Source organism: Entelurus aequoreus, linkage group LG19 (genome assembly GCF_033978785.1).
Source record: "Entelurus aequoreus isolate RoL-2023_Sb linkage group LG19, RoL_Eaeq_v1.1, whole genome shotgun sequence".
NCBI classification, from domain to species: Eukaryota; Metazoa; Chordata; class Actinopteri; order Syngnathiformes; family Syngnathidae; genus Entelurus; species Entelurus aequoreus.
In genome coordinates this window covers 3,639,898-3,667,262 of record NC_084749.1, presented here as the reverse complement: position 1 = coordinate 3,667,262, position 27,365 = coordinate 3,639,898, and the positions used below count along the sequence as shown (strand labels likewise).

The 27,365-nt window shown below is 41.2% G+C and overlaps 2 protein-coding genes across 3 annotated transcripts in view; both read left to right on the top strand.

The window, feature by feature from the left end:
• Positions 1–27,365, top strand: part of lpla (lipoprotein lipase a) — a 743,422-nt gene that overhangs the window by 18,817 nt on the left and 697,240 nt on the right. The gene's annotated exons all lie outside the window — the stretch shown is intronic.
• The window catches only part of tpm4a (tropomyosin 4a), a 107,918-nt gene continuing 95,463 nt past the window's right edge, over positions 14,911–27,365 (top strand). The window contains exon 1 of one of the 2 annotated variants that reach the window (XM_062027668.1): positions 14,911–15,374. In XM_062027668.1, the coding sequence (XP_061883652.1) occupies positions 15,243–15,374 (132 nt within the window). In that variant the 5' untranslated portion in view covers positions 14,911–15,242. The remainder of the gene's footprint in view (positions 15,375–27,365) is intronic. The other variant, XM_062027666.1, reaches the window with a different exon arrangement.

Sequence of the window (27,365 nt, the reverse complement as noted above, 5' to 3'; positions counted from 1 at the left end):
TTCCATGTTTATGGATGTATGTTATATTGTCTTTATATTCCATGTTTATGGATGTATGTTATATTGTCTTTATATTCCATGTTTATGGATGTATGTTATATTGTCTTTATATTCCATGTTTATGGATGCATGTTATATTGTCTTTATATTCCATGTTTATGGATGTATGTTATATTGTTTTTATATTCCATGTTTATGGATGTATGTTATATTGTCTTTATATTCCATGTTTATGGATGTATGTTATATTGTCTTTTTTATTCCACCCAGTTAATCTATTTTGGGGGGAATTGAGGGGATCATTTAATTATGATGCGTTCAAGAGTCTTACGGCCTGAGGGAAGAAGCTGTTACACAACCTGGAGGTTCTGCTTTGGAGGCTGCAGAACCTCTTTCTAGAGTCCAGCAGTGAAAACAATCCTTGGTGGGGGTGGGAGGAGTCTCTGAAGATTTTCTGAGCCCTGGTCAGGCAGCGGCTTTTTGCCATCTCCTGGATAGGAGGAAGAGGAGTCCTGATCATCTTTTCCGCCATGCTTGAAACTTCAAGTATTTTTCAATGCAACATTACTGCTAGTTAACAGAATAGTCTGTATCAGGACATAATTACTGCTAGTTAACAGAATAGTCTGTATCAGGACATAATTACTGCTAGTTAACATAATAGTCTGTATTAGGAGAAGTATTAGGACATAAGTACTGCTAGTTAACATAATAGTCTGTATTAGGAGAAGTATCAGGACATAATTACTGCTAGTTAACATAATAGTCTGTATTAGGAGAAGTATTAGGACATAAGTACTGCTAGTTAACATAATAGTCTGTATTAGGAGAAGTATTAGGACATAAGTACTGCTAGTTAACATAATAGTCTGTATTAGGAGAAGTATTAGGACATAAGTACTGCTAGTTAACAGAATAGTCTGTATTAGGAGAAGTATTAGGACATAAGTACTGCTAGTTAACATTATAGTCTGTATTAGGAGAAGTATTAGGACATAAGTACTGCTAGTTAACAGAATAGTCTGTATTAGGAGAAGTATTAGGACATAAGTACTGCTAGTTAACATAATAGTCTGTATTAGGAGAAGTATTAGGACATAAGTACTGCTAGTTAACATTATAGTCTGTATTAGGAGAAGTATTAGGACATAAGTACTGCTAGTTAACATAATAGTCTGTATTAGGAGAAGTATTAGGACATAAGTACTGCTAGTTAACAGAATAGTCTGTATTAGGAGAAGTATTAGGACATAAGTACTGCTAGTTAACATTATAGTCTGTATTAGGAGAAGTATTAGGACATAAGTACTGCTAGTTAACATAATAGTCTGTATTAGGAGAAGTATTAGGACATAAGTACTGCTAGTTAACAGAATAGTCTGTATTAGGAGAAGTATTAGGACATAAGTACTGCTAGTTAACATTATAGTCTGTATTAGGAGAAGTATTAGGACATAAGTACTGCTAGTTAACATAATAGTCTGCATTAGGAGAAGTATTAGGACATAAGTACTGCTAGTTAACATTATAGTCTGTATTAGGAGAAGTATTAGGACATAAGTACTGCTAGTTAACATAATAGTCTGTATTAGGAGAAGTATTAGGACATAAGTACTGCTAGTTAACAGAATAGTCTGTATTAGGAGAAGTATTAGGACATAAGTACTGCTAGTTAACATTATAGTCTGTATTAGGAGAAGTATTAGGACATAAGTACTGCTAGTTAACATAATAGTCTGCATTAGGAGAAGTATTAGGACATAAGTACTGCTAGTTAACAGAATAGTCTGTATTAGGAGAAGTATTAGGACATAAGTACTGCTAGTTAACATTATAGTCTGCATTAGGAGAAGTATTAGGACATAAGTACTGCTAGTTAACATAATAGTCTGTATTAGGAGAAGTATTAGGACATAAGTACTGCTAGTTAACATAATAGTCTGTATTAGGAGAAGTATTAGGACATAAGTACTGCTAGTTAACATAATAGTCTGTATTAGGAGAAGTATTAGGACATAAGTACTGCTAGTTAACAGAATAGTCTGCATTAGGAGAAGTATTAGGACATAAGTACTGCTAGTTAACATAATAGTCTGTATTAGGAGAAGTATTAGGACATAAGTACTGCTAGTTAACATAATAGTCTGCATTAGGAGAAGTATCAGGACATAAGTACTGCTAGTTAACATAATAGTCTGTATTAGGAGAAGTATTAGGACATAAGTACTGCTAGTTAACATAATAGTCTGCATTAGGAGAAGTATTAGGACATAAGTACTGCTAGTTAACATAATAGTCTGTATTAGGAGAAGTATTAGGACATAAGTACTGCTAGTTAACATAATAGTCTGTATTAGGAGAAGTATTAGGACATAAGTACTGCTAGTTAACATAATAGTCTGTATTAGGAGAAGTATTAGGACATAAGTACTGCTAGTTAACAGAATAGTCTGTATTAGGAGAAGTATTAGGACATAAGTACTGCTAGTTAACAGAATAGTCTGCATTAGGAGAAGTATTAGGACATAAGTACTGCTAGTTAACATAATAGTCTGTATTAGGAGAAGTATTAGGACATAAGTACTGCTAGTTAACAGAATAGTCTGTATTAGGAGAAGTATTAGGACATAAGTACTGCTAGTTAACAGAATAGTCTGCATTAGGAGAAGTATTAGGACATAAGTACTGCTAGTTAACATAATAGTCTGTATTAGGAGAAGTATTAGGACATAAGTACTGCTAGTTAACATAATAGTCTGTATTAGGAGAAGTATTAGGACATAAGTACTGCTAGTTAACATAATAGTCTGTATTAGGAGAAGTATTAGGACATAAGTACTGCTAGTTAACATAATAGTCTGTATTAGGAGAAGTATTAGGACATAAGTACTGCTAGTTAACATAATAGTCTGTATTAGGAGAAGTATTAGGACATAAGTACTGCTAGTTAACATAATAGTCTGTATTAGGAGAAGTATTAGGACATAAGTACTGCTAGTTAACATAATAGTCTGTATTAGGAGAAGTATTAGGACATAAGTACTGCTAGTTAACATAATAGTCTGTATTAGGAGAAGTATTAGGACATAAGTACTGCTAGTTAACATAATAGTCTGTATTAGGAGAAGTATTAGGACATAAGTACTGCTAGTTAACATAATAGTCTGTATTAGGAGAAGACTTACTGGACAGTCAAGAAGATTGTGTTGGACCATGACCATGTCCTCTTACCTGTACTTCCTCTTTCCTGTCAAGTAGGCCAGCACGTCTTAGCTTGACCCACTTTTAACCAGCTCATCTCCTCCTCCTCCTCCTCTTTGTCTGATTTGCAGCAGGAAAGCATGAAGCCTAAGTTTCATTAGACACAAGAGTCCTGGCTTCCCTGTGTGCCGTCGCTGCATTCCTAGCATTCCTGGACAACCCCCCTCATCCTTATCATCACCATCTTATTCTCTGGCTTTCTCTCTACACACCAATAAGACCCCTCACAAGTCCTGTCCTAACATCTATAAGACCCCTCACAAGTCCTGTCCTAACATCTGTAAGACTCCTCACAAGTCCTGTCCTAACATCTATAAGACCCCTCACAAGTCCTGTCCTAACATCTGTAAAACTCCTCACAAGTCCTGTCCTAACATCTGTAAGACTCCTCACAAGTCCTGTCCTAACATCTCTAAGACCCTTAACAAGTCCTGTCCTAACATCTGTAAGACCCCTCACAAGTCCTGTCCTAACATCTGTAAGACTCCTCACAAGTCCTGTCCTAACATCTATAAGACCCCTCACAAGTCCTGTCCTAACATCTATAAGACCCCTCACAAGTCCTGTCCTAACATCTGTAAGACTCCTCACAAGTCCTGTCCTAACATCTATAAGACCCCTCACAAGTCCTGTCCTAACATCTGTAAGACCCCTCACAAGTCCTGTCCTAACATCTGTAAGACTCCTCACAAGTCCTGTCCTAACATCTGTAAGACTTCTCACAAGTCCTGTCCTAACATCTGTAAGACCCCTCACAAGTCCTGTCCTAACATCTGTAAGACTCCTCACAAGTCCTGTCCTAACATCTCTAAGACCCTTAACAAGTCCTGTCCTAACATCTGTAAGACCCTTAACAAGTCCTGTCCTAACATCTCTAAGACCCTTAACAAGTCCTGTCCTAACATCTCTAAGACCCTTAACAAGTCATGTCCTAACATCTGTAAGACCCTTAACAAGTCCTGTCCTAACATCTGTAAGACCCCTCACAAGTCCTGTCCTAACATCTATAAGACCCCTCACAAGTCCTGTCCTAACATCTATAAGACTCCTCACAAGTCCTGTCCTAACATCTATAAGACCCCTCACAAGTCCTGTCCTAACATCTCTAAGACCCTTAACAAGTCCTGTCCTAACATCTCTAAGACCCTTAACAAGTCCTGTCGTAATATCTGTATGAGCACTCAGAAGTCATGTCCTAACATCTATAAGACCACTCAGAAGTCATGTCCTAACAACTATAGGACCACTCAGAAGTCATGTCCTAACATCTAGAGCAGGGATGTCAAAGTAGTTTTTATGGAGGGCCACATTGCAATCATTGCTGCCCTCTAACAGCAAATGTAGAACATACAAACATGTAATAGCCGTGTACTATAATACAAACATGTAATAGCCGTGTACTACAATATAAACATGTAATAGCCGTGTACTACAATATAAACATGTAATAGCCGTGTACTACAATATAAACCATACTTGCCAACCCTCCCGGATTTTCTGGGAGACTCCCGAAATTCAGCGCCTCTCCCGACTCTCCCGAAAACCTCCCGATTTTCAGCCGGCGCTGGAGGCCACGCCCCCTCCAGCTCCATGCGGACCTGAGTGAGGACAGCCTGTTTTCATGCCCGCTTTCCCACGATAAAAACAGCGTGCCTGCCCAATCACGTTCTTCCATACGAGGTGTCCAGCATGAGCATGTGCAGATGGAGAAGATCTCCTCGCCGTCCGTGTTGGCGCACACCTTGCCAAAGTAGACGCTGGTCAGGCTGCTGAGGGTGAAGTGAAGTAAAGGGCGGTGATGTACGAGCTGCACACCGACGGGCCGCCGACCGTGTTGTTGACATAGGGCAGTGGTCCCCAACCACCGTGATGTTGACGTAGGGCAGTGGTCCCCAACCACCGTGTTGTTGACGTAGGGCAGTGGTCCCCAACCACCGTGATGTTGACGTAGGGCAGTGGTCCCCAACCACCGTGTTGTTGACGTAGGGCAGTGGTCCCCAACCACCGTGTTGTTGACGTAGGGCAGTGGTCCCCAACCACCGTGTTGTTGACGTAGGGCAGTGGTCCCCAACCACCGTGTTGTTGACGTAGGGCAGTGGTCCCCAACCACCGTGTTGTTGACATAGGGCGGTGGTCCCCAACCACCGTGTTGTTGACGTAGGGCAGTGGTCTCCAACCACCGTGTTGTTGACGTAGGGCAGTGGTCCCCAACCACCGTGTTGTTGACGTAGGGCAGTGGTCCCCAACCACCGTGTTGTTGACGTAGGGCAGTGGTCCCCAACCACCGTGTTGTTGACGTAGGGCAGTGGTCCCCAACCACCGTGTTGTTGACGTAGGGCAGTGGTCCCCAACCACCGTGTTGTTGACGTAGGGCAGTGGTCCCCAACCACCGTGTTGTTGACGTAGGGCAGTGGTCCCCAACCACCGTGTTGTTGACGTAGGGCAGTGGTCCCCAACCACCGTGTTGTTGACGTAGGGCAGTGGTCCCCAACCACCGTGTTGTTGACGTAGGGCAGTGGTCCCCAACCACCGTGTTGTTGACGTAGGGCAGTGGTCCCCAACCACCGTGTTGTTGACGTAGGGCAGTGGTCCCCAACCACCGTGTTGTTGACGTAGGGCAGTGGTCCCCAACCACCGTGTTGTTGACGTAGGGCAGTGGTCCCCAACCACCGTGTTGTTGACGTAGGGCAGTGGTCCCCAACCACCGTGTTGTTGACGTAGGGCAGTGGTCCCCAACCACCGTGTTGTTGACGTAGGGCAGTGGTCCCCAACCACCGTGTTGTTGACGTAGGGCAGTGGTCCCCAACCACCGTGTTGTTGACGTAGGGCAGTGGTCCCCAACCACCGTGTTGTTGACGTAGGGCAGTGGTCCCCAACCACCGTGTTGTTGACGTAGGGCAGTGGTCCCCAACCACCGTGTTGTTGACGTAGGGCAGTGGTCCCCAACCACCGTGTTGTTGACGTAGGGCAGTGGTCCCCAACCACCGTGTTGTTGACGTAGGGCAGTGGTCCCCAACCACCGTGTTGTTGACGTAGGGCAGTGGTCCCCAACCACCGTGTTGTTGACGTAGGGCAGTGGTCCCCAACCACCGTGTTGTTGACGTAGGGCAGTGGTCCCCAACCACCGTGTTGTTGACGTAGGGCAGTGGTCCCCAACCACCGTGTTGTTGACGTAGGGCAGTGGTCCCCAACCACCGTGTTGTTGACGTAGGGCAGTGGTCCCCAACCACCGTGTTGTTGACGTAGGGCAGTGGTCCCCAACCACCGTGTTGTTGACGTAGGGCAGTGGTCCCCAACCACCGTGTTGTTGACGTAGGGCAGTGGTCCCCAACCACCGTGTTGTTGACGTAGGGCAGTGGTCCCCAACCACCGTGTTGTTGACGTAGGGCAGTGGTCCCCAACCACCGTGTTGTTGACGTAGGGCAGTGGTCCCCAACCACCGTGTTGTTGACGTAGGGCAGTGGTCCCCAACCACCGTGTTGTTGACGTAGGGCAGTGGTCCCCAACCACCGTGTTGTTGACGTAGGGCAGTGGTCCCCAACCACCGTGTTGTTGACGTAGGGCAGTGGTCCCCAACCACCGTGCTGTTGACGTAGGGCAGTGGTCCCCAACCACCGTGTTGTTGACATAGGGCAGTGGTCCCCAACCACCGTGTTGTTGACATAGGGCAGTGGTCCCCAACCACCGTGTTGTTGACGTAGGGCAGTGGTCCCCAACCACCGTGTTGTTGACATAGGGCAGTGGTCCCCAACCACCGTGTTGTTGACATAGGGCAGTGGTCCCCAACCACCGTGTTGTTGACATAGGGCGGTGGTCCCCAACCACCGTGTTGTTGACGTAGGGCAGTGGTCCCCAACCACCGTGTTGTTGACATAGGGCAGTGGTCCCCAACCACCGTGTTGTTGACGTAGGGCAGTGGTCCCCAACCACTGTGTTGTTGACATAGGGCGGTGGTCCCCAACCACCGTGTTGTTGACATAGGGCAGTGGTCCCCAACCACCGTGTTGTTGACGTAGGGCAGTGGTCCCCAACCACCGTGTTGTTGACATAGGGCAGTGGTCCCCAACCACCGTGTTGTTGACATAGGGCAGTGGTCCCCAACCACCGTGTTGTTGACATAGGGCGGTGGTCCCCAACCACCGTGTTGTTGACGTAGGGCAGTGGTCCCCAACCACCGTGTTGTTGACATAGGGCAGTGGTCCCCAACCACCGTGTTGTTGACGTAGGGCAGTGGTCCCCAACCACTGTGTTGTTGACATAGGGCGGTGGTCCCCAACCACCGTGTTGTTGACATAGGGCGGTGGTCCCCAACCACCGTGTTGTTGACGTAGGGCAGTGGTCCCCAACCACCGTGTTGTTGACATAGGGCAGTGGTCCCCAACCACCGTGTTGTTGACATAGGGCAGTGGTCCCCAACCACCGTGTTGTTGACGTAGGGCAGTGGTCCCCAACCATGCGCACCGATTGGTACCGGGCCGCACAAAAAATAAAAAAATTAAAAAAAAATTAAAAATTAAATCAACATAAAAAACACAATATAATGATTATATATCAATATAGATCAATAACGTCTGCAGGGATACAGTCCGTAAGCACACAGCATTGTATTTCTTTAGGAAAAAAATAATAAAAAATTGGGACAAATTTTCAAGTGTTGAACGGTCCCAGCTACAAAAAGGTCGGGGACCTGACGGAGGGCATCTCCAGGACCTGATGGAGGGCATCTCCAGGACCTGAAGGAGGGCATCTCCAGGACCTGATGGAGGGCATCTCCAGGACCTGATGGAGGGCATCTCCAGGACCTGACGGAGGGCATCTCCAGGACCTGACGGAGGGCATCTCCAGGACATGAAGGAGGGCATCTCCAGGACCTGACGGGGGGAATCTCCAGGACCTGACGGAGGGCATCTCCAGGACCTGACGGAGGGCATCTCCAGGACCTGACGGAGGGCATCTCCAGGACATGACGGAGGGCATCTCCAGGACATGACGGAGGGCATCTCCAGGACATGACGGAGGGCATCTCCAGGACCTGACGGAGGGCATCTCCAGGACATGACGGAGGGCATCTCCAGGACCTGATGGAGGGCATCTCCAGGACATGACGGAGGGCATCTCCAGGACCTGACGGAGGACATCTCCAGGACCTGACGGAGGGCATCTCCAGGACCTGACGGAGGGCATCTCCAGGACATGACGGAGGGCATCTCCAGGACCTGACGGAGGGCATCTCCAGGACCTGACGGAGGGCATCTCCAGGACATGACGGAGGGCATCTCCAGGACATGACGGAGGGCATCTCCAGGACCTGACGGAGGGCATCTCCAGGACCTGACGGAGGGCATCTCCAGGACCTGACGGAGGGCATCTCCAGGACATGACGGAGGGCATCTCCAGGACCTGACGGAGGGCATCTCCAGGACCTGACGGAGGGCATCTCCAGGACCTGACGGAGGGCATCTCCAGGACCTGACGGAGGGCATCTCCAGAACCTGACGGAGGGCATCTCCAGGACATGATGGAGGGCATCTCCAGGACCTGACGGTGGGCATCTCCAGGACATGACGGAGGGCATCTCCAGGACCTGACGGAGGGCATCTCCAGGACCTGATGGAGGGCATCTCCAGGACCTGACGGAGGGCATCTCCAGGACCTGACGGAGGGCATCTCCAGGACCTGAAGGAGGGTATCTCCAGGACCTGACGGAGGGCATCTCCAGAACCTGACGGAGGGCATCTCCAGGACCTGACGGAGGGCATCTCCAGGACATGACGGAGGGCATCTCCAGAACCTGACGGAGGGCATCTCCAGGACCTGACGGAGGGCATCTCCAGGACCTGACGGAGGGCATCTCCAGGACCTGACGGAGGGCATCTCCAGGACATGATGGAGGGCATCTCCAGGACCTGACGGAGGGCATCTCCAGGACATGACGGAGGGCATCTCCAGGACCTGACGGAGGGCATCTCCAGGACCTGACGGAGGGCATCTCCAGGACATGATGGAGGGCATCTCCAGGACCTGACGGAGGGCATCTCCAGGACCTGACGGAGGGCATCTCCAGGACATGATGGAGGGCATCTCCAGAACGTGACGGAGGGCATCTCCAGGACCTGACGGAGGGCATCTCCAGGATCTGACGGAGGGCATCTCCAGGACCTGACGGAGGGCATCTCCAGGACCTGACGGAGGGCATCTCCAGGATCTGACGGAGGGCATCTCCAGGACCTGACGGAGGGCATCTCCAGGACCTGACGGAGGGCATCTCCAGGACCTGACGGAGGGCATCTCCAGAACCTGACGGAGGGCATCTCCAGAACCTGACGGAGGGCATCTCCAGGACCTGACGGAGGGCATCTCCAGGACCTGATGGAGGGCATCTCCAGGACCTGACGGAGGGCATCTCCAGGACCTGACGGAGGGCATCTCCAGGACCTGACGGAGGGCATCTCCAGAACCTGACGGAGGGCATCTCCAGGACCTGACGGAGGGCATCTCCAGGACCTGACGGAGGGCATCTCCAGGACCTGACGGAGGGCATCTCCAGGACATGACGGAGGGCATCTCCAGGACCTGACGGAGGGCATCTCCAGGACCTGACGGAGGGCATCTCCAGGACATGATGGAGGGCATCTCCAGGACATGATGGAGGGCATCTCCAGGACCTGACGGAGGGCATCTCCAGGACATGACGGAGGGAATCTCCAGGACATGATGGAGGGCATCTCCAGGACCTGACGGAGGGCATCTCCAGGACATGACGGAGGGCATCTCCAGGACATGATGGAGGGCATCTCCAGGACCTGACGGAGGGCATCTCCAGGACATGACGGAGGGAATCTCCAGGACATGATGGAGGGCATCTCCAGGACCTGACGGAGGGCATCTCCAGGACCTGACGGAGGGCATCTCCAGGACATGATGGAGGGCATCTCCAGGACCTGACGGGGGGAATCTCCAGGACCTGACGGAGGGCATCTCCAGGACATGATGGAGGGCATCTCCAGGACCTGACGGAGGGCATCTCCAGGACATGACGGAGGGAATCTCCAGGACATGATGGAGGGCATCTCCAGGACCTGACGGAGGGCATCTCCAGGACCTGACGGAGGGCATCTCCAGGACATGATGGAGGGCATCTCCAGGACCTGACGGAGGGCATCTCCAGGACATGATGGAGGGCATCTCCAGGACCTGACGGAGGGCATCTCCAGGCGTGTGCCCAGCTCATGGAGCCATCCTTGGGGAAGAGACGGGAGGACAACAGGGTGACAAGAACTAAATCATCCAGACTAAACATAAATTGTATTATTATGTTTATCTTACCTAAAAATAAATATATTTACTAATTTTAAAAAAACAAACTAAATACATTTTCACTACATTTTGCTAAAAACATCAAAATTCATTGTATTTTTATTTGTATTTTTTCTGACTCCTTATTACATTCAGCCATAGAATTATACATTAAAATAAACAATTTGAAATAATTAATTTTAAATGATCATAATAATTCATTTAAAATGACCATATTTAATTATTAAAATAATTGCTTGTTTATCAACAACTTTAGCATTTTATTCATTACATTTTGAAGCTCTCAGAAGCCAACTTATGTTATATTCCTTAAGATTTATTTATGCAAGTTTGAAGTATCAATTATCTAAACACAGTTTTCTTTGCATATTTTCAGGATATATATATATATATATATATATATATATATATATATATATATAAATATATATATATATATATATATATATATATATATATATATAATATATATATATATATATATATATATATATATATATATATATATATATATATATATATATATATATATATATATATACTGTATATATATGAAATACTTGACATGGTGAATTCTAGCTGTAAATATACTCCTATAGAAGGCACCGGCCTTCTTTGGGGGTCCACCAGCGACGGGAGGGTGAGGGTGTGAATATACAAACCCCGTTTCCATATGAGTTGGTAAATGGTGTTAGATGTAAATATAAACGGAATACAATGATTTGCAAATCCTTTTCAAGCCATATTCAGTTGAATATGCTACAAAGACAACATATTTCATGTTCAAACTCATAAAACATTTTTTTTTGCAAATAATCATTAACTTTAGAATTTGATGGCAGCAACACGTGACAAAGAAGGTGAGCTATTGTATCCTCCTACAGTGTGTAGTGAAGCATGTTTAGCTATTCCTTGTCCTCCAGTGATAACAATACTTGTAAGAAACATACTTTTTTTGTCGCCATGGAGACAATGATTAGTGTTTTAGAAGTAGCTAAAACACTGTAGATGGACGTTAGCCGCTAGCTAGCTAGCCATGTCTTAAAGCAGCTCTTCCTGAGGGTGTTTCAGTGTTATAACTTCACCTTTATCTTGACTTTTTACACCATTCTCCCTTTTCCGTCTACACACTCTGTCTGCTTGTAAGTACTCTGTGTGTGTGCGCTGCCCAACATGCTCCTCTGCTTTTCTGTCTACACACTGTGTCTGCTTGTAAGTACTCTGTGTGTGTGCGCTGCCCAACATGCTCCTCTGCTTTTCCGTCTACACACTGTGTCTGCTTGTAAGTACTCTGTGTGTGTGCGCTGCCCAACATGCTCCCCTGCTTTTCTGTCTACACACTGTGTCTGCTTGTAAGTACTCGGTGTGTGTGCGCTGCCCAACATGCTCCTCTGCTTTTCCGTCTACACACTGTGTCTGCTTGTAAGTACTCGGTGTGTGTGCGCTGCCCAACATGCTCCTCTGCTGGTAAAAGCAGCAATGTCACCACGTGACCACGACGTGCTGTCATGCTCGTTAAAATAAAGAAGGGCGGGGCCCGGTACTTTTTAGAGGCGGTATAGTAGCGAATATGATTCATTATTATTGCGGTTCTATACTAGTACTGATGTACCGTACAACCCTAGTTGAGATAAAGATTAACACTAATATGCGGTAAATACTCTATAACATTTCTAAAGGATTTTAATCATTATATTTCATCGTAAAATTTAATTTGAACACAATTCATGCTATTTTTCCAGTGTTTAAGGTAGTTTTAATGAATATTTGACATGTTTTGATAAAATATCAACGTGCAGGACACTTTGCTTACTAAAAAAACAAGAAAAATACAAGGAATCTAATTCTGCTTTTACAATTTTGTGGAATGTTACTCTTTATATTGGTGAAGTGGATCCTTAATGCTACTCTTTATATTGGTGAAGTGGATCCTTAATGCTACTCTTTATATTGTTGAAGTGGATCCTTAATGCTACTCTTTATATTGTTGAAGTGGATCCTTGATGCTACTCTTTATATTGTTGAAGTGGATCCTTAATGCTACTCTTTATATTGGTGAAGTGGATCCTTAATGCTACTCTTTATATTGTTGAAGTGGATCCTTAATGTTACTCTTTATATTGTTGAAGTGGATCCTTAATGCTACTCTTTATATTGGTGAAGTGGATCCTTAATGCTACTCTTTATATTGGTGAAGTGGATCCTTAATGCTACTCTTTATATTGGTGAAGTGGATCCTTGATGCTACTCTTTATATTGTTGAAGTGGATCCTTAATGCTACTCTTTATATTGTTGAAGTGGATCCTTAATGCTACTCTTTATATTGTTGAAGTGGATCCTTAATGCTACTCTTTATATTGGTGAAGTGGATCCTTAATGTTACTCTTTATATTGTTGAAGTGGATCCTTAATGTTACTCTTTATATTGGTGAAGTGGATCCTTAATGCTACTCTTTATATTGTTGAAGTGGATCCTTAATGCTACTCTTTATATTGGTGAAGTGGATCCTTAATGCTACTCTTTATATTGTTGAAGTGGATCCTTAATGCTACTCTTTATATTGGTGAAGTGGATCCTTAATGCTACTCTTTATATTGTTGAAGTGGATCCTTAATGCTACTCTTTATATTGGTGAAGTGGATCCTTAATGCTACTCTTTATATTGTTGAAGTGGATCCTTAATGCTACTCTTTATATTGGTGAAGTGGATCCTTAATGTTACTCTTTATATTGGTGAAGTGGATCCTTAATGCTACTCTTTATATTGTTGAAGTGGATCCTTAATGTTACTGTTTATATTGTTGAAGTGGATCCTTAATGCTACTCTTTATATTGGTGAAGTGGATCCTTAATGCTACTCTTTATATTGGTAAAGTGGATCCTTAATGCTACTCTTTATATTGTTGAAGTGGATCCTTAATGTTACTCTTTATATTGTTGAAGTGGATCCTTAATGTTACTCTTTATATTGTTGAAGTGGATCCTTAATGCTACTCTTTATATTGGTGAAGTGGATCCTTAATGCTACTCTTTATATTGGTGAAGTGGATCCTTAATGCTACTCTTTATATTGTTGAAGTGGATCCTTAATGTTACTCTTTATATTGTTGAAGTGGATCCTTAATGCTACTCTTTATATTGGTGAAGTGGATCCTTAATGTTACTCTTTATATTGGTGAAGTGGATCCTTAATGCTACTCTTTATATTGTTGAAGTGGATCCTTAATGTTACTGTTTATATTGTTGAAGTGGATCCTTAATGCTACTCTTTATATTGGTGAAGTGGATCCTTAATGCTACTCTTTATATTGGTAAAGTGGATCCTTAATGCTACTCTTTATATTGTTGAAGTGGATCCTTAATGTTACTCTTTATATTGTTGAAGTGGATCCTTAATGTTACTCTTTATATTGTTGAAGTGGATCCTTAATGCTACTCTTTATATTGGTGAAGTGGATCCTTAATGCTACTCTTTATATTGGTGAAGTGGATCCTTAATGCTACTCTTTATATTGTTGAAGTGGATCCTTAATGTTACTCTTTATATTGTTGAAGTGGATCCTTAATGCTACTCTTTATATTGGTGAAGTGGATCCTTAATGCTACTCTTTATATTGTTGAAGTGGATCCTTAATGCTACTCTTTATATTGGTGAAGTGGATCCTTAATGTTACTCTTTATATTGGTGAAGTGGATCCTTAATGCTACTCTTTATATTGTTGAAGTGGATCCTTAATGTTACTGTTTATATTGTTGAAGTGGATCCTTAATGCTACTCTTTATATTGGTGAAGTGGATCCTTAATGCTACTCTTTATATTGGTAAAGTGGATCCTTAATGCTACTCTTTATATTGTTGAAGTGGATCCTTAATGTTACTCTTTATATTGTTGAAGTGGATCCTTAATGTTACTCTTTATATTGTTGAAGTGGATCCTTAATGCTACTCTTTATATTGGTGAAGTGGATCCTTAATGCTACTCTTTATATTGGTGAAGTGGATCCTTAATGCTACTCTTTATATTGTTGAAGTGGATCCTTAATGTTACTCTTTATATTGTTGAAGTGGATCCTTAATGCTACTCTTTATATTGGTGAAGTGGATCCTTAATGCTACTCTTTATATTGTTGAAGTGGATCCTTAATGCTACTCTTTATATTGGTGAAGTGGATCCTTAATGTTACTCTTTATATTGGTGAAGTGGATCCTTAATTGATTGATTTTTCATGTCAAAATGGCATCAGTTGCAAAAGTTAGGAAACACACACACACACACGCGCACACACACGCACTCACACACGCACACACACTCACGCACACACACTCACGCACACACACACAAACACACACACACACACACAGCCATAGACCCCGCCCTCTGTGACGTCATCAGCCCATCATGTCTGTCCCCCAGTCAGCTTGCTTTATGCTTTAGCTTCCACACCAACAAAGTGTTACATTCCCAGGACATTAAACTTACTTTTTTTTAACCTTTTGCCCATTCCTCGGCGCAAAGAAACATTTAAGGACCGCTTGAACATTCCTACTTCCTGCTTCTTTTTTTTTTTTACAACGAGACTTCGGAGGGAGACTTTTTTTTTTTTTCCCCAAACTTTTTTTGTATTTCTTGCCCATTAAGTTAGAGTTGAGCTCGTACTTAGAATGGCAAGTTTGAACTCTCTGGACGCCGTCAAGAGGAAAATTCAGACTTTGCAGCAGCAGGCGGACGAGGCCGAGGTGCGCGCGCAGCTCCTGCAGCGAGACCTGGACAGCGAGCGAGAGCTCCGCGAGAAAGTGAGACAATTACCTTCTTCTCACCTTTACGTGGCCGTCTATGTCATTTTTTCAACTGTGTGTAACGGACCGCTCGGCGCTGAGCGGGGTTCCGTTATTCTGCGATGACAGGACGTGCCACATGTAAGGCGTTGCTCATTTTAGGGCAGGACGAAACTAGTTGGGCTTTCTGGAGGTGTTTGCGCATGCGTACAGCGAAGCCGGATCCCTTTAAAGTCCAACACTAACATTTTCCTTCATTTAAAGCACATTTTAAACATGTATCGCACATTTATTGTGTAGTAATTGCGACATCAAGTCAAAGCAACAAGGACTGAACGCATTACATGATGTTCCAATCAGGGTTTTAATGGAGCTCATTCAGATATCACATGTATCAACTGTATCATACATCACATGTATCAACTGTATCAGATATCACATGTATCAACTGTCATTTTTCCCAATGCATTTCTGGTGAGAGCTTCTTACAGTGTAACAATTTCAACACAATATTTCAACTACTTCCTTATTTTCTTTCATTACATACAGTTGTTTGTTTAAAACAAAGCCAATAGTACACAATAATAATCATTTCTTTCATTACATACAGTTGTTTGTTTAAAACAAAGCCAATAGTACACAATAATAATAATTTCTTTCATTACATACAGTTGTTTGTTTAAAACAAAGCCAATAGTACACAATATCTAAACAATAGCAAAAACCACATAAACAAATTGATTCACATTTGAATCCTGATTCTTATTCATACCAATTCTAAATATATTAATAATTTTCAAAACTCTATTTAAAAAAATAATAATGATAATAAACACAGTATATTGTTTTCAATACAATTATTATTATTTTTTTAAATGGCTTTCTCCATGCAACCAGAAGGAGCTTTTCTAATCTGTTTAAATAAAGTTTCTTTGTAATCCTGATTCTTATTCATACCAATTCTAAATATATTAATAATTTTCAAAACTCTATTTAAAAAAATAATAATGATAATACACACAGTATATTGTTTTCAATACAATTATTATTATTTTTTTAAATGGCTTTCTCCATGCAACCAGAAGGAGCTTTTCTAATCTGTTTAAATAAAGTTTCTTTGTAATCATCATACCAAATAATTCATTGCAAACATCATTTTGAATGGAGAATGGATTTGTAAATCCAATTGTCAGCCCAGGAATTTGGATGGGATGGAATAGTTAACTACTCTTGCTTTTTGCTCTCCAAGTGCTCTTGTGTCAGGGAATTACTCCCCAAGTTTGTAAACAATAACAAAAACAACAACAAAAAGATGTTGAGACAATGAAAATATCAACCTAATGCCTCGGTTATCGATCATCTACTGATACTACTCTTGGTATCAACACTACCCATTTATGGATAGATCCTTACGTGTATCATCCTTATATTATCCTCTATTATTATTTTTAGGCCTGTTAATAGCTGCTTACTTTTTGCTGTGATTTCTTCAACTTTAATAACCATTTATTTTGTCTTTTTGTTCAAAGCTAGTTTAGCGGTTTGCTCAGCTGTTAGCACGCCTGCTCCTGGCTTGTAACCGGCTTAGCCTTGTCCTCCAGTGATAATAGTACAAAAGATGCTAAGAAATGCAGTTGATTTGTGGTAATGGAGGCAAATATTACGAGCTTTGGGGAGCGGCTACACACTGAGTGCGGAGACACACAAGTAGCTGCTAGTTGCTCGTCAGCCGGTGGACTTCAAATAAATCCAGTGTCGGCTAGACGGGTTCAGCGTTTGTGACGGGCAATAAATTGCATTAATTGACAATGGCGATCATGTAGTTTTATATGAAAATCATCCGATACTGATCAAAAATTGATGATTTTTTTTACATTTAAACTGGAGGATTATCACACATGCGCTAATATATCCAATTTTAACTTGCTACTAGGGCTGCGAATCTTTGGGTGTCCCACGATTCGATTCAATATCGATTTTTGGGGTCACGATTCGATTCAAAATCGATTTTTTTCGATTCAACACGATTCTCGATTAAAAAACGATTTTTTCCCGATTGAAAAGGATTGTCTATTGATGGAATACATAGATTTGAGCAGAATCTACCCCAGTCTGCTGACATGCAAGCAGAGTAGTAGATGTTTGTAAAAAGCTTTTATAATTGTAAAGGACAATGTTTTATCAACTGATTGCAATAATGTACATTTGTTTTAAATGAAGCAAAAATATGACTTATTTTATCTTTGTGCAAATATTGGACACAGTGTGTTGTCAAGCTTATGAGATGTGATGCAAGTGTAAGCCACTGTCACACTATTGTTCTTTTTTATAAATGTCTAATGATAATGTCAATGAGGGATTTTTAATCACTGCTATGTTGAAATTGTAACTAATATTGATACTGTTGTTGATAATATTCATTTTTGTTTCACTACTTTTGCTTCGTTGTGTGTGGTGTTTGTGTCTCCTCTCAATTGTTGTGTGTGGTGTTTGTGTCTCCTCTCAATTGTTGTGTGTGGTGTTTGTGTCTCCTCTCAATTGTTGTGTGTGGTGTTTGTGTCTCCTCTCAATTGTTGTGTGTGGTGTTTGTGTCTCCTCTCAATTGTTGTGTGTGGTGTTTGTGTCTCCTCTCAATTGTTGTGTGTGGTGTTTGTGTCTCCTCTCAATTGTTGTGTGTGGTGTTTGTGTCTCCTCTCAATTGTTGTGTGTGGTGTTTGTGTCTCCTCTCAATTGTTGTGTGTGGTGTTTGTGTCTCCTCTCAATTGTTGTGTGTGGTGTTTGTGTCTCCTCTCAATTGTTGTGTGTGGTGTTTGTGTCTCCTCTCAATTGTTGTGTGTGGTGTTTGTGTCTCCTCTCAATTGTTGTGTGTGGTGTTTGTGTCTCCTCTCAATTGTTGTGTGTGGTGTTTGTGTCTCCTCTCAATTGTTGTGTGTGGTGTTTGTGTCTCCTCTCAATTGTTGTGTGTGGTGTTTGTGTCTCCTCTCAATTGTTGTGTGTGGTGTTTGTGTCTCCTCTCAATTGTTGTGTGTGGTGTTTGTGTCTCCTCTCAATTGTTGTGTGTGGTGTTTGTGTCTCCTCTCAATTGCTCTGTTTATTGCACTTCTGAGTGTTGCTGGCTCGGCTTTGCTTTTGGAATTGGATTGCATTCTTATGGTATTGTTGTGTATTGTTTTGTTGGATTGATTGATTGATTTAAAAAAAAATCAAAAAAAAAATCGATTATTTAAAAATGAGACTCGATTCTGAATCGCACAACGTGAGAATCGCGATTCGAATTTGAATCGATTTTTTTCCCACACCCCTACTTGCTACATTGTGTTTCAGGTCAAATACTGTACATTCATACATTCATTTTCACCAGCACTTGAGCTGGAGTCTATCCCAGCTGACTTTACACCCTGAACTGGGCACCTGTCAATCACACTTAGACAACCAACCAAACACTCAGAGATGTTCTAAAGGGGACTCAGATGTGTAAACCACCAAGTCACCATACTGACACTTATAAAAGTCACAAGTGCTTCCATGCTCCTCCACTATGTAGAACTTTTTGTAGTTCTGCTACACTACATTAACACAGAACACTTTTTGTAGTTGTACTACACTACATTAACACAGAACACTTTTTGTAGTTCTACTACACTACATTACCACAGAACACTTTTTGTAGTTGTACTACACTACATTAACACAGAACACTTTTTGTAGTTGTACTACACTACATTAACACAGAACACTTTTTGTAGTTCTACTACACTACATTAACACAGAACACTTTTTGTAGTTGTACTACACTACATTAACACAGAACACTTTTTGTAGTTCTACTACACTACATTAACACAGAACACTTTTTGTAGTTGTACTACACTACATTAACACAAACACTTTTTGTAGTTCTACTACACTACATTAACACAGAACACTTTTTGTAGTTGTACTACACTACATTAACACAAACACTTTTTGTAGTTCTACTACACTACATTAACACAAACACTTTTTGTAGTTCTACTACACTACATTAACACAGAACACGTTTTGTAGTTGTACTACACTACATTAACACAGAACACTTTTTGTAGTTGTACTACACTACATTACCACAGAACAAGTGCCAGGCTCAGCACTTTTTAGTAGTTTTTATCTGATTCTACCCCAAACAAACGTGTTGCCAGCGTTTGTGTCACCTGCTTCAGATTTGTATACAATGAGACTGCACTCTGAACAATCGGGTTGCGTTCATACAAGCAATACGTCATCAGACGCTTGCAAAATAAATAGTTAACAAATGAGAAGAAAACAGGTGAAAATAATATTTTACTCCTGCCTCCGACTGCTCGCCCACTGCAGACGTCGAAGCAAATGTCCCACAAACTGGGAGAGACTAAATGGTTGCCCTCTTCCTTTTTAATGTACGCACAATGATTCCCCTTCAGAAAATGTTGACTTTGATTGCACAAAATCCTTGAAGTTGCCACAAATGTGCGAGGAGTGAGAGCTACTACTACTACTAGTGGAGCCAGGCTTACTTCTGTAAACACTGCAGCACGTGGGTCACATTGTGTTCACCTTAGACATCGCATTTTCTGTTTTTGTAATATGAACGACTACATGAAACGATCGGATTTTCACAAAAAAACCCTGAAGTGGACAGGGTAAACGTAGCCTAAAACTCATTCAACAATTCATTGAAGCAACATAATATAAATAGAAACTTTTGCTCAATCGATTTAATTGATTAATTGTTACGGCCATAATTCTGATTCTTGGCATGACGATTCTACATCTGTGATGTGGCAACGCATTGCATTGTGGTTCTTGCTGGACTCCCAATCGCTTATTTACACGGCTGAATGTAAGACTCTTTGCTTAATTTGAGTTTTTTTTCTTTAGCAAGTTCAGAACATGGCACGAACTTGCGACATAATTAACTACCACAATAGTGATCATGATCGCTTCCGGGGAAAAAGGATTTGGTAAGATTTTTCTCATTTCCAGCTTGAAAATAAAGCCAAAGGAAGTCTGGTAATGAAGCTAATATAGAGACAATGAATAGCCTGGATTGCAGCTATTAGACGATCAAACATGACTTTTAACGCCATCACCTGGTACATGTTGGTGTGTTCAAGGCATTTTCACACTGGTAAATTTGAATCAAAGGCGGTTTTATTCTGTTGCACACGTAGCATTTAGTGGGATGTTAGTGTTAGCTAAGCTAGCTGCGGGCGACAAACATTTTGGAAAAAAGCATGTTGTCTGTTTACTTTAAGTAATGGGTAAATCATTATTATTTTTGAAGAAGTAGCACAAATCAAAGTATTTCAAAGTAATAATGGACATGTTTTTACGGGGAAACCTGATTATGAAAGTAGGCCTCACTCACTCAATTTCGGACACATCAGATTACACAGAAGACAATGAACAAACTTTGTATTCTGAAATCCTTCACCAGTGTAAAAACTGACTCTGTTGACGAGATGTAGACAATCTTTGTCCAATGGACGTACTCATATGGATCAGTTTCACCAATTTTACTAATTTTGTCCAGGCAGCGAGCTTTTATAGTAGGGTACATTAGCCTCGCTACGGTCCCTTGCTTTGTTTTTGTAAGATCCAGTTTGTTGTTGTCTCTCACATTACTGCGGGTACAGTACAGTCATGTAAACACAACCTACAGTACAGCCATGTAAACACAACCTACAGTACAGCCATGTAAACACAACCTACAGTACAGTCATGTAAACACAACCTACAGTACAGCCATGTAAACACAACCTACAGTACAGTCATGTAAACACAACCTACAGTACAGCCATGTAAACACAACCTACAGTACAGTCATGTAAACACAACCTACAGTACAGCCATGTAAACACAACCTACAGTACAGTCATGTAAACACAACCTACAGTACAGCCATGTAAACACAACCTACAGTACAGCCATGTAAACACAACCTACAGTACAGTCATGTAAACACAACCTACAGTACAGCCATGTAAACACAACCTACAGTACAGCCATGTAAACACAACCTACAGTACAGTCATGTAAACACAACCTACAGTACAGCCATGTAAACACAACCTACAGTACAGTCATGTAAACACAACCTACAGTACAGTCATGTAAACACAACCTACAGTACAGCCATGTAAACACAACCTACAGTACAGTCATGTAAACACAACCTACAGTACAGCCATGTAAACACAACCTACAGTACAGTCATGTAAACACAACCTACAGTACAGCCATGTAAACACAACCTACAGTACAGTCATGTAAACACAACCTACAGTACAGCTATGTAAACACAACCTACAGTACAGCCATGTAAACACAACCTACAGTACAGTCATGTAAACACAACCTACAGTACAGCCATGTAAACACAACCTACAGTACAGTCATGTAAACACAACCTACAGTACAGCCATGTAAACACAACCTACAGTACAGTCATGTAAACACAACCTACAGTACAGCCATGTAAACACAACCTACAGTACAGCCATGTAAACACAACCTACAGTACAGCCATGTAAACACAACCTACAGTACAGTCATGTAAACACAACCTACAGTACAACCATGTAAACACAACCTACAGTACAGTCATGTAAACACAACCTACAGTACAGTCATGTAAACACAACCTACAGTACAGCCATGTAAACACAACCTACAGTACAGTCATGTAAACACAACCTACAGTACAGCCATGTAAACACAACCTACAGTACAGTCATGTAAACACAACCTACAGTACAGCCATGTAAACACAACCTACAGTACAGTCATGTAAACACAACCTACAGTACAGCCATGTAAACACAACCTACAGTACAGCCATGTAAACACAACCTACAGTACAGCCATGTAAACACAACCTACAGTACAACCATGTAAACACAACCTACAGTACAGTCATGTAAACACAACCTACAGTACAGCCATGTAAACACAACCTACAGTACAACCATGTAAACACAACCTACAGTACAGCCATGTAAACACAACCTACAGTACAGCCATGTAAACACAACCTACAGTACAGTCATGTAAACACAACCTACAGTACAGCCATGTAAACACAACCTACAGTACAGCCATGTAAACACAACCTACAGTACAGCCATGTAAACACAACCTACAGTACAACCATGTAAACACAACCTACAGTACAGTCATGTAAACACAACCTACAGTACAGCCATGTAAACACAACCTACAGTACAACCATGTAAACACAACCTACAGTACAGTCATGTAAACACAACCTACAGTACAGTCATGTAAACACAACCTACAGTACAGTCATGTAAACACAACCTACAGTACAGTCATGTAAACACAACCTACAGTACAGCCATGTAAACACAACCTACAGTACAGTCATGTAAACACAACCTACAGTACAGCCATGTAAACACAACCTACAGTACAGTCATGTAAACACAACCTACAGTACAGCCATGTAAACACAACCTACAGTACAGCCATGTAAACACAACCTACAGTACAGCCATGTAAACACAACCTACAGTACAACCATGTAAACACAACCTACAGTACAGTCATGTAAACACAACCTACAGTACAGCCATGTAAACACAACCTACAGTACAACCATGTAAACACAACCTACAGTACAGCCATGTAAACACAACCTACAGTACAGCCATGTAAACACAACCTACAGTACAGTCATGTAAACACAACCTACAGTACAGCCATGTAAACACAACCTACAGTACAGCCATGTAAACACAACCTACAGTACAGCCATGTAAACACAACCTACAGTACAACCATGTAAACACAACCTACAGTACAGTCATGTAAACACAACCTACAGTACAGCCATGTAAACACAACCTACAGTACAACCATGTAAACACAACCTACAGTACAGTCATGTAAACACAACCTACAGTACACAACCCTAAATGAAATGCCCTTTTGAGCCATATATAGTTTGGTGGTATAAGAAGTATAATAAGACCTTTTCAAACAGGTTGGAAGTCACAAAAGCTTGTATTGGCTGTTCATATATAACAATATAAGTATTAATATATAACAATATAAGTATTAATATATAACAATATAAGTATTGGCTGTTAATATATAACAATATAAGTATGAATATATAACAATATAAGTATGAATATATAACAATATAAGTATGAATATATAACAATATAAGTATTGGCTGTTAATATATAACAATATAAGTATTAATATATAACAATATAAGTATTAATATATAACAATATAAGTATTGGCTGTTAATATATAACAATATAAGTATGAATATATAACAATATAAGTATGAATATATAACAATATAAGTATGAATATATAACAATATGAGTATGAATATATAACAATATAAGTATTAATATATAACAATATAAGTATGAATATATAACAATATAAGTATGAATATATGACAATATAAGTATTGGCTGTTAATATATAACAATATAAGTATGAATATATAACAATATAAGTATGAATATATAACAATATAAGTATTAATATATAACAATATGAGTATGAATATATAACAATATAAGTATGAATACATAACAATATAAGTATTGGATGCTGACGTAGGACTGATGATTCCTAATATTGATGAATGTATTGAGAAAGATAAGAAGTACGAATGAGAAGTGACTGGATATTTCTACTTGTCCTCTTCTATTGATGGATTGACGCTGAAGTGGCCAACGCTTCTTCCTGGTCGCCCCGCGAGCGTCGCCGGTCAGGGCGAGTTGGCTCCATGGTTGGCTTGCAAGATGAGTTAGTTTTCTTTTGGCACCTCACGTGAATGTATTGTGGCGTGACGGAGTGGAAGGTGGAAGTGAGCGTGCCGCACTCCCACATGGGAAGAATTATGGCGAGCTGCAGTTTATTCCTCGCCACAAAAGCGCCTTCATTGGAGAACGAGGGAGATAAAAAGAGGAACTTCTGAAGTAACATTTTCTTAATTGTTGTTGACTCTTTGGTGCAGTAGAGTAGCCATAGATGACTTGCTATTTTGAACCTTAAAGCGACATTTTCCCCGTCTGCCATAAAGCACGCTATTTTACGGCCAGGATGTCGTCTGCCAAATCTGCTCTCCACTTCCTGTGACATGAATGCATGCACTGCGGCTTCACCGCCATTTATTTCAGGCGCTTTAAACTCTCGCTCTCTGATGGAGACAGCATTTTTTTTTATACTCCGCACATTCATCATCCTCTAACACTTGGCGCAGCTCCGTTACCCATAATGCACCCTGGGGCCTGAGATGTGGTTGTCAGACTTAGACTTCTCCAGGCCAGCTGATGGTTCTGATTAAGTGGAGTGAGATCACTGCGGTGCACTTCAGCGTATCCAAACCCATTTTCTGCAGAATTTGTACTTGTATTTGAAAGTGTGGCCCTGTTTACATTTGAAGACACAAATCTTACGTGCTAATTTGTCAAGGAATCTTTAAAGGGGAAGTGTGTCTATCATTCACAGTCAGACAATAACACCTGTCTTTTTCCTATTCTAACTCCTAGCAAGAGTCAGCTAACAAAGGAGCAATAAGAGTCGCTCTATTCCACCTATAAAGCCCTCTAAAAAATATCCAAAACCTTCATCAATGTTTTATATACACACTGCAAGTATATACTGTATGTAATGTAGTAACAGGCACATTCATAATAACATGTAATACAGCGTATTAAATACACAGACGCATCACAATGTTCTTTTTCCCTTCAACAACAACAACACTTATTAGACTTCATGAGAGACAACAAAGTATGATCCAGAACCTTATATTTGGATATAAGGAGGATGAGCTACAAGTTTTAGACGCTGAGTGCTAAACAGACCCAGCTTTAGTCAAACACTAAGCATCATGTAGCAGTATTGCTAAGTGCTCAACAAGATATACAAAATAAAACAATCACTTACTGTACAATGTCTGCTCTCACTGAGATGCCAACTGATGAGATGTTTATATATAAAAAAAAAGTGCCAGAAATGAGCATTTTTTTGTGTGTCAAAGTTGTCTAACTTCTCCATTTATGTCCACAACCTTCTACTATCCAGGTGAGAGTCATGATCTATAATCTAGGATTAACTTTCACCAACTCAGAGGCCATGCAGCAACTCAATATGTCAATATAGCAGCATAAGCTAGTTAGCTCCCTGTGATCACTGAAAATAGTTAGTCTGTGTTAGCACTTATAATAACAATAATGTTGGCGGTTTCTGGATGTCTTTTTAGAGAGCTTTAAGGGCGCAATAGAGTACTCCCATTAGCTGCATTTACAAATGAGAAAACATGAAGGCAGCACGGTGGAACAGGTCATACGAAGGTCCTGGGTTCGATGCCCGGGCTCGGGGTCTTTCTGTGTGGAGTTTGCATGTTCTCCCCGTGACTGCGTGGGTTCTACTCCGGCTTCCTCCCACCTCCAAAGACATGCACCTGGGGATAGGCTCCTCCCACCTTCCGCCCTAGTGCAGCTGGGATAGGCTCCAGCACCCTTGCAACGCAGAGAGGGACAAGCGGTAGAAAATAGATGGATGGATGGATGTGTTCTTGTTTTACATTAGGATTGTGAATTATACGCAACATTACAAAAAATAGGCATGTCCAAAGGTTTTCTATGGAACAATATCAGGCCGCTTAGTTAAACATGGCCGCCATTAAGCACCAAGTCTTGTCTTGTCTATAATTGATTGACTTTCAGGATATTTGTAAGCTACTTTGTCTTCCACAACTATAATTGATGGACTTTCAGGATATTTGTAAGCTACTTTGCCTTCCACAACTATAATTGATTGACTTTCAGGATATTTGTAAGCTAGTTTGTCTTCCACAACTATAATTGATTGACTTTCAGGATATTTGTAAGCTACTTTGTCTTCCACAACTATAATTGATTGACTTTCAGGATATTTGTAAGCTAGTTTGCCTTCCACAACTATAATTGATTGACTTTCAGGATATTTGTAAGCTAGTTTGTCTTCCACAACTATAATTGATTGACTTTCAGGATATTTGTAAGCTACTTTGTCTTCCACAACTATAATTCATTGACTTTCAGGATATTTGTAAGCTACTTTGCCTTCCACAACTATAATTCATTGACTTTCAGGATATTTGTAAGCTAGTTTGTCTTCCACAACTATAATTGATTGACTTTCAGGATATTTGTAAGCTACTTTGTCTTCCACAACTATAATTCATTGACTTTCAGGATATATGTAAGCTACTTTGTCTTCCACAACTATAATTCATTGACTTTCAGGATATTTGTAAGCTAGTTTGTCTTCCACAACTATAATTGATTGACTTTCAGGATATTTGTAAGCTAGTTTGTCTTCCACAACTATAATTGATTGACTTTCAGGATATTTGTAAGCTACTTTGTCTTCCACAACTATAATTCATTGACTTTCAGGATATATGTAAGCTACTTTGTCTTCCACAACTATAATTCATTGACTTTCAGGATATTTGTAAGCTACTTTGCCTTCCACAACTATAATTGATTGACTTTCAGGATATTTGTAAGCTAGTTTGTCTTCCACAACTATAATTGATTGACTTTCAGGATATTTGTAAGCTACTTTGCCTTCCACAACTATAATTGATTGACTTTCAGGATATTTGTAAGCTACTTTGTCTTCCACAACTATAATTGATTGACTTTCAGGATATTTGTAAGCTAGTTTGTCTTCCACAACTATAATTGATTGACTTTCAGGATATTTTTAAGCTAGTTTGTCTTCCACAACTATAATTGATTGACTTTCAGGATATTTGTAAGCTACTTTGTCTTCCACAACTATAATTGATTGACTTTCAGGATATTTGTAAGCTACTTTGTCTTCCACAACTATAATTGATTGACTTTCAGGATATTTGTAAGCTAGTTTGTCTTCCACAACTATAATTGATTGACTTTCAGGATATTTGTAAGCTACTTTGTCTTCCACAACTATAATTGATTG